At 39.5% G+C, this 8,880-nt stretch overlaps 1 protein-coding gene across 3 annotated transcripts; it reads right to left on the reverse strand.

Annotated features, from left to right (window-relative positions):
* Positions 1–1,501: 1,501 nt before the first annotated feature.
* On the reverse strand, positions 1,502–8,549 carry dnase1l1 (deoxyribonuclease I-like 1). Of its 3 annotated transcripts, none has more exons than XM_088436419.1 (9): positions 8,504–8,549; positions 5,990–6,144; positions 5,264–5,352; positions 5,089–5,178; positions 4,892–5,004; positions 4,684–4,796; positions 3,327–3,484; positions 3,092–3,188; positions 1,502–2,764 (listed from the first exon to the last, which is right to left on the reverse strand). In XM_088436419.1, the coding sequence occupies exons 1-9, from the start codon at positions 8,514–8,516 to the stop codon at positions 2,654–2,656; spliced, it is 939 nt and encodes a 312-aa protein (XP_088292545.1). In that variant the 5' UTR covers positions 8,517–8,549; the 3' UTR covers positions 1,502–2,653. The 3 variants fall into 3 exon arrangements, with proteins under 3 accessions (XP_088292545.1, XP_088292552.1, XP_088292561.1); XM_088436426.1 differs by lacking the exon at positions 8,504–8,549 and adding an exon at positions 6,631–6,670; XM_088436435.1 differs by lacking the exons at positions 5,089–5,178; positions 5,264–5,352 and having other exon boundaries at positions 4,892–5,021.
* Positions 8,550–8,880: the final 331 nt, after the last annotated feature.

Genomic DNA, 8,880 nt, shown 5'->3' on the forward strand with positions numbered 1-8,880 from the left:
GGATGGATGAATGGTATGGTTCTACTAAGTAAACAGTGTACCAACAGTCATAATGGAAAGTCTTTAGGAAAATACTGTATATTGTGAGAAATCCTTCACATTCACAAAGAGGAAATGCCATAAAATGTGACTTATTCCTTTAAAATAAAACCAAGTAAAAGAGAAATTACCTATAGATATTGCATAAAAATATCCATCTGTTGATTCATCCATTTTCTATAGCCGCTTATCCTCACAGGGGTTGCAGGCTTGCTGGTTCCTATCGCAGCTGGCTTCCAAGTTATTATTTATGTTGACCTATATGGTGAATATGCATTTTATAAGAAAGCTAAAGAAAGTGTTACTCTTCTTCTGTGTATGTCCCTTAGTATCCAAGTCTGGTAAAATGTAGTGAAATAACCATCATTTTACAATAGGCTGCTCAACTCTAAAGGTTGAAGCTCTTGTTTGGTGTACAGTTTTAGAAATGTGCAATATTGTTGGTCTTTTCATTTTGTTCAAGGAATTTCAAAGCCAAGTTTATCAAGCTTATTTAATGTTTTAAATTGTCAAAATTTGTAGACAAGAAAGATAAAAAAATATTCGTTTATTTGAAGTCCATCAGTAATCTGTCAATATACATTAATTGACATAATGTTACGTTAAGGAGTAGTTTTTGTTTATGATGCAGTAACTAGACTGCCTGCATAGTTGTAAATGGTAAATGGACTTTCACTTATATAGCGCTTTTCTGCCTTGGGTACTCAAAGCGCTTTACACTGACTAGTCATTTTCCTACTGATGGATGACGCAGCATCAGGAGCAACTGGAGGTTCAGTGTCTTTCTCAAGGACACTTAGACGTGATCGTGACGGTCGGAGGATCGAACCCTCTGTTTTCATTTGTTATTATGTTTACAAAATACAGGTTGATGAATTGTCAGCAGGAAGGGTGAGTAAAAAAAAAAAAAAAAAGAGCAGATTCCTGATTGCCCCATGAGCCTCCGTGTAAATTATTTGCAGGACATATAGCTGGCGTCCCTTCAGAGTAAAAGTAATAAATGTCACATGGCCAAAGTCAGGAAACAGGTGAAAGCTATTTTGATCAAAGACATATTTAACAGGACAACTTGCAGCATTTTAACGCAGGACCTCTAATTTGATGGCATCTTTGCAGTTTTTGCATCCATTGAACAGTGCGAGGTTCAGTCATTTGTTTGTGATTTTCCAGCCCTGTCTAGTTAAGCTGTGTCACTCGTTATTTGGCCACCTTGAAACACTGTTGTGGTGCAACAATACACAGTACAACGCAATGCCACGAGTCACAACGTTTTTACAGAGGGAGAAAGTCATAATTCTCCATTCCCTGTTCTGATATGTTTTTCGTTTTTCAGAAATAGACAGATGAAATAAACTTGCAAAATTTAAAGCATGTTTTCCACAGTCGTTCATTTTCATCCTCTTCCGTTTTGCTTTTGTATATAACTGTAATCCAGTTAAACTATGCAACCCCCAAACAGTAATTGAACAGTAATTGGTAGTGTTGTTTATTGATATATTTTATATACAAGCAGAAAACAAACCTTGCTTTTAGCTTCACAACCACAACTTTTCCTATATGGCAGCTAGTGCTTGCACCGTGTGTATCTTTTGGTTTGGACTAGAATACAGATATATGTGTAAAAAAAAAAATGGACAGCTTTTACCAACACTGAAAAATTAACAAATCATTACAAATAAAAAGACAGCTGCATAAATGTGTATTACAAGCCCTGATTTGTCTGTATTACAGTTTGACATGTGTATGAAATTTTTCATTACCTGTCTAGTGGGGTATCTTATTTTTCTTCTGCTTCTGACACAATCCTGATGGTCCCACCCCTTGGTCTGCCCCCTTAGTTAGGAGTCTTTATTAAAGCTGCATTGTGTATAATGAAGAATTGCCCTTTACTGGTGGTATGTGAATGCAGCACAGGCACTCCGGTGTCTCAGAGGGACCTTACTTTGGAAGCACAAGCCAAGTGAGTAAGAGAGCAAGCGAATACGAATAAAATTGGCCATTGTTTTCAGTGCGTAATAGCCCAGAATTTTCAAAACCTGGGCAAATATGTCAAAACCTGTTAGTTACCCGGGGCTTCCGCACACATAAACAAGGAGGCTACAGCCAGAGGTAGAAAGTCAATCAGCACTGACACATGACGACTGACACAGGCACTGCGCAGTACTGACTCCAAGAATCCAAAATTCCAAAACGTGCACACTTTTTCTAAACGCAAACACAGCTCTTACCAGTCACGTCAAATTCAGGACAGTGATTCAGGCACACAAGGTATAATAATAGCCAACAACTCAGAGCGATGTTTTTCCCTTAGCATTGGTAGTGAGATTTCTTTCAAAACTCTCCCTCTTTACAAGTGTGAATCGTATTTTACTATCATACTTGTTCTGCCTCATACAAAAATCCAGTGAACCATTAAGCCTAAAAGTTACCAATCATGATAGGTAAAAGAGATCCCTCTAAAGAAGTGATCCAAAGTTAAAATGCTCATGGCATTCAGCGTTGAGATCATCAAAGGTGACTTTCAGTGAGGTTGGGCTGTCATGTTTTACCTGAAAGATTGTTTTAAGAAAAATAAGAGGTCCATTTCTCGATAGCACACCATCTCTGACAAGATTCATCTGAAGATGAATATCAGAAGTGAGACCAGGAAGAGACTACAGGAGACCTTTGATGCATTGTTCTTCAGGAGGACCTCAACGGGGTAGTGGTCACTCACCTTGAGCGCCTGAGCAGATGATGAAAAATATATTTTACAAATGTGCAGTTTGTAAAATCAACAGCTGCTTTTTGAAATGTGCCCTGTGCTTGGCTGGCAACAGATAAAGGATGGATCTTGCCTGTCACCAGTCAGTCCAGGGCACATGTTAAAAAAAAAAATCTAATGGAGTCTAAAAGTTACCCTCATGCAATTTTTGGAATGTGGGCAGTGGCCACATGTTCCTCTTAACATTTTTAAGAATAATCTACTTTTTAATAGTATTTGTATGACGCTTTATTTCATTGAAGTCTTAGGATTCATCAAATGCTGTTATTGAAACATGCAACCAGTTACCTCTTCTTCTGAGAGACGATATTCCATTTGAAAGTTGAATGGCTTGGCCGAAAAGGGTACGACTGCATTTGCAAACGTGTTGCCGTGCACAACAATCCTGATGAAGTGCAAAAGATAAAAACCTCAACTCTTTTGATGACTTTTGTTTTTTATGTTATTCATATTCCAATGCAACAATTGTATAATTTTAACTTCACAGTAGTGCGCTTGTAAGACTTGGCTGTGACTCATTTACCTGTCATAGGCACAGGAGGTGGTCTCTCGGACTGTGGTGTCTGTATTCTCTGGCATCAACCAGAACAGACTGTTGTCTGTAAACAAAGGCATTTTCTTGCGGCTCCTCTTGGAAAGGTAGCCACAATCGGCATTGAAGTCCCCAAGGAGCATTATATTCTGTTAAAAGCACAAAACTAACTGTACACTCATGGACTACTTTAGGGCCAGTAAAGAGGTGCTTGTCGACTGAAAATGACATCATATTTCTCAGGACTCAAGTTGTGACCAATTACAGGGCTCACCTATTTTCTGAGTTTGGTTTTGGGGCAATCCCAAGCAAAGCCGTGAATGATCGTTACCTATTTACAGGTCGCAGTAAAACCATGGACTAACAATTCCTCTTACTCGCCGGTGGGAGAAGTGGAGCCACCAGTGGCCATTTTATGTTGCCACCTGCTAAACCCATCTAAAGGGATTTTGGGGAACATCTACATTCTTGGAATTTTGATCACAGATATCCACCTTATCGGAGCGGGCAGACATCTGGTTCATCACGAAGCTTACGAGGCAGGCGCAGCTGGATTGGACAACATGCAGCAGGTCTTCTTTGGAGGTGTTTGGGCAAGTGCACAACTCTCAGACTCGCATGTGCGTGGATCCAACTGCAGCTTGGAGGCGGTTATAGGATCCTCATTGGAACAGCTGTCATCGCAGAGAAGTAGCTGATTTGCCTCAAAGTAATTGATTGCTAATTTGGCTAATTAAAAAGCCTTTCAGAGTCTCATGCTACGGACTCAAGGTCGACCACGTTGTTTGTCGGCCTGCTCCCAAAACAAACCGTTATCTGGTCCCTCTCCTGGATAGGCTATTTCCAAAGACTACCCACCATCCTTCTACCAAGTGCCCTTAGACTGCTCAACAGACTGCACTTTATTCAACTGGGACAGTATGCTTGGTGTATCAGCGGAAGGACACTTGCGCACACACATACACAGACACCACGCCAACCGACTCAAGTCAACACCTCTGAATTCAACCTGTGCGACGTGACTGACGCGTGAGGAAGCGCCGCACTTGGACATTCCTGGTGGGGCTACATCATCAACCGTTGCAACTGTTTTCATTTTTAGCCAGCGGCAAGTGATAAGTTGGCCGCCCCCTGGGATGGATGCAAAGCTTTTGCTGCTTTGGTCATATTCCACAAATGAAATATTAATCAGGATACCATGTTTAGAACAGTGGGGATCCATAGAACATATGGACATTGCTAAAGAAATTTTTTGACTGGACTTTCTCTAATGAATTACGAGTAATTATGCAAATTGGCTGGATGAAGGGACGGACGGACGGACACATGGATGAAAATGACATTTTACCTCAGTTTTCCACATCCTCCTTACATGTTGGAGAACATCATATAGTGCATCAAGCTCTTTAGACACATTCGCTGGACTGGTGTGTTGTGGGATAAGGACAAACTCCTTGATGGCTAAAGACATAAGTGGGCAGGGAATGGTGTAAGAATACAAATAAATGTATACACATATATACATTTTCATATTTTTGGATGGCATGTAGACCAACCTGTCTTCTGTGCTTTGAAGCGAACAACAAAGGGCTCTCTGGAGAAGGCATCGACATTTCCTGCCCTGTTGTCCGGGTACTGATACTGGCCCGTTACTGTCACTGCATCAGCCCTGCACACATCACAAGTCTGGAATGTAGCACATGAAACGGAGCTGAGTTCAAAATGTGTAACTTGTAAGTGTACTTTTGCTCACCTGTAGACAAACACGTATTGCTCCTGGTACGTTTCAGACCTGCCCAATCTCTCGCTAGCCACTGCTTTATACTCATGATTACGGTCATACCTGAATATTAATCATACATTAAGAGTAAGGGACAACAAGGGTTGACATATTAATCCATCGTCTTTGTGTGTGTTCATTTAATCACTTGTTAAGGAGCTGAAGCAACTGGGGCAAAGCTTTATGTCTGTTATCTCTCACTTCCTGAAGCAGACTGACAGTACACCGGGTGATGATCTACAAGATCATGAAAGAATTGGTTACCTTGAAGCGAAACACATATGTCAGTATAACAGATACGGATGATAAGCAATTAATGTGGAGCATCATTGAAAAGGGCTTAAGACCATTTAACTACAAATAAGGTGAACGAACATCAGTTCATGGAAGATATAGACGTACAAGGACTGGACAGCCCACGTCAGGGGTTACATAGGTGTCGAACTCCAGTCCTCGAGGGCCGGCATCCTGCATGTTTTCCGGTTTTCTTTCCCCAACACACCTGATTCAAATGATTAGCTCATTAGCAAGCTCTGCAGGAGCTTCAAAATGATCCCAATCATTTGAATCAGGTGTTTTTGAGGGAAAAGGTTCGAAAAGATGTAGGATATCGGCCCTCGAGGCCCGGAGTTCGACACCTGTGCACTAGAAGCACACCGCACAGAATTCCCAAAGGGACAAGGTTGAATGCATTGTCCAAGTCCACAAAATACAAGCAGACCAGTTGGACAAGCGTAAGGAAAATGCCCGATAGGACTCCTACTTCAGCTTGACGGCATCCCGAGCTGCTCGTGCCCACTAGCAGGTTTAGGATTGCCGCCGCGACGGTCACCACAAGTTACAAAGTTGGGTCTCTTCAAAAGACATGTCTTACCTTAGCATATGTTTTCATGACATCATCCTTCTTGGCTTTGGATTCCCCAAAATGTTGAAGATTGAAGGCACAAATTCTGAAATCTGAAGCCCCCTCAACACCACACAATTTTAGACAGGGAAGCAGGAGGAGGAAGAAACGCCTCATTGTCATAACTGTAGAAGATGATATTGTGTTGTTAGACATTTTTAGGGTTGATCCTTAAATGCGCAAAAGATCTATATTTAAAACAGTGCACTAAGCATGTGCAGTGGCCAAAAATACGTGAGTAATACAGTGTACTTTTTCAAGTCAAAAGTTATACAACGACTCACTATTTAATAAACAACATCCTCAAAAGACATATCATGGTTACAACAAAACACTGCCACTTTGCTGTTTATCGGGGTGTCCCGCAGTAGGTGACTATGAACTTTTGAATTGACTTTTCTTGATGCTTTTGCTAAAGTCTGAGAGGAATCCTGATAAATGCCTCAGGCTGGGTTCAAGCATGTAAGTGGAAGAAATTTCCAGTAAAATAGAAAAATATGTCACCAAAGACACATATTTCCTCTAAATTTCAAAGGAAATAATATAGACCAACAGTTAAAAATCTAAACCAAGGACCAAGCTAATATTTTGTGAAGGCCATCTTATCTCACCTGCACAGATCTGCGTGAGAAATGCTCACGAGAGCTGGAGCAGCAGTTTGCATCCTGTATAGTACATAACAGACAGATGACAATTTGATGGGAGGCCCGATACAATGCCTTGGGTGTGTGCTACTATGTAACTTTCCTTGTGTGCAAGTTTGAGGCCTTTAACATGTTGTTTCTTTTGCTGCCATTGTAAAGCACAATACTGTATTATGTAGCTGTTAAAATGACAAGACGTAGACAGCACTAGACTTATCAGACAGTCAAGTGGTTCGGTGGAATCTTCATTATTGTACTTATCTTTGGGCTCAGCACTCGCGGAAGTGATATTGCTTGTCATCTTAGTCATAGAAAGCCAGATATTGAATATGGTGGGAAAGCCACGCATCAGTCATAACCAGTGTTGGGAGTAATGCATTACAAAAGTAATGTAATTACTGTAATTACAAAAGTAGTGTAATTACTGTAATGCATTACGTTTTAATGTAACGTGGTAATGTAATATATTATGCACAAAAAATATGAATATTGTACTCATATTGTATTCATATTGTACTCATGACACTAAAGTCATTTTTAGCCTGAAAGTGGTGTTTTTCTTCGTCCCCAAATTTACCAAACACACTGCGAGATCGGAGGACAAAGGTCGGGAACAAAATGTTTACCTGCTGATCTACTACAGCTGAGATGAAACAGCAGGTTGAATATGGACAATATGTCCACAAGATGGACCTACGACCATTGGTAAATGATGGTAAATTATGAAGGCTTTTTTTTTTTTTAAATTTTTATTTTTAATTGTATCTTTAAAGTTTACAAAACAGATGAAATGATTTGTACTGTTTTTAGGCTTAAGGCAACCTTTCACTGGATGTGTAATGAGCGTAATGAGCTACATTTAGAATTGCAAATCCATATTTCCAGTTACGGTGGTGAGAGTAATAAAAAAGTAATGCAATAGTAGTGTAATGCATTACATTTCAAATACAGTAATATTGTAATGTAACTAATTATTGTACTATGAAATGACAGTAATAAGTAATACATAATGCATTACATTTTCGAAGACACTTGCCCATCACTGGTCATAAGATTAGTTACCCTTACGTAATCCAGAAAAAATCCAACACTGCAAAAGTAATCGTTTTATGTCAGGCAGGTTTTCATTAAAAATTGTAGCTTCAATGTGCAATGGGCCTTTCTATAAGACATTATCTTTCTCGTGTAATTACTGTAAGAGTGTGACGCCCTACAGAAAGATACAATTCAGTTGTCGATCATATGCAAGCGGCGGGCAAAGGCTTAAAATTCCTGCTCGCCATGTAATGAAGAAATCAAGGGAAATACTGTCTGTGCCGCATCAATGTAGTACGTATTTGTGTATATTGTGTATTTCTTAAACAGCATTTTTTTATTTTAAAAATAATCAATGGATGTGTTTGTAGTATTCATTATTATTTGCATTTGTTCATTGACCTTGTGTAGTTACATAAATGCATAATTGTCTGTCAATGAATATCTGATTAGACTTAACAAGTGGACCTACTAAAGAAGCCAGTGAATGCAGCTTCAACAAATGTGTGGAGGTCATCCAGGCTCAGGATGTTCAGTAAATGAAGATGAATTCTTCCTGGTGTTCGCAGCTGTCCTTTCTAAATAAGTGTCTACAAATTATTTATACATTCATAGATCTGAATGCCAGCCCGACAACAATCTCTACAGCACTGTAAATATAACATTTATGAGACATACTGTAAGTTAATGTTCCACCATCAGACTATGATTGTTTACACTGTATTACATTTGTGACTGTAAAAATCCAGCAATAAGAATGATTAAAAAAAAAAAAAAAGAAAGAAAGAAAGAAACAGAAACTTACCAGGCTCGGTCATATTTTTCTGACAGCTTCCTTTCTTTGTGAAACCTGAAGCCTGCCAAGCATGACTGTTTCCTGTGGGTGGGACTTCCTGCTAGTTTCTCGCTACATGCCACAGCTGTGCTGAACGTTACTTTTTACAGTATGTTTATGGTTGGGGGTTGTCAGTTCACTTCACTTTTCCGTTTAATCACTCAGTGGAGTAATTATTCACCAAGTGGTCATGGTGCAAAAAAGCCAATTGTATAAACGGTACTTAGAACATGTTTATTACTTGAAATAGAAAAGCCACAAACATATCCATTGAACTCAGAAATCCAGAAACGTGGCATGCTGGCTTATTCGCTGATTGTGAATCAAATATTGAATATTTATAATAT

This window comes from Hippichthys cyanospilos, chromosome 2 (assembly GCF_059441005.1).
Source record: "Hippichthys cyanospilos isolate Australia breed blue-spotted pipefish chromosome 2, RoL_Hcya_1.0, whole genome shotgun sequence".
Classification (NCBI taxonomy): domain Eukaryota; kingdom Metazoa; phylum Chordata; class Actinopteri; order Syngnathiformes; family Syngnathidae; genus Hippichthys; species Hippichthys cyanospilos.

Coding starts and splice junctions, on each gene's coding strand:
- dnase1l1 (XM_088436419.1), bottom strand. Junction 5,005..5,088: donor CAATACGTGTTTGTCTACAG/GTGAGCAAAAGT, acceptor TGATGTGTGCAG/GGCTGATGCAGTGACAGTAA. Junction 4,797..4,891: donor CTTCAAAGCACAGAAGACAG/GTTGGTCTACAT, acceptor TTATGTCTTTAG/CCATCAAGGAGTTTGTCCTT.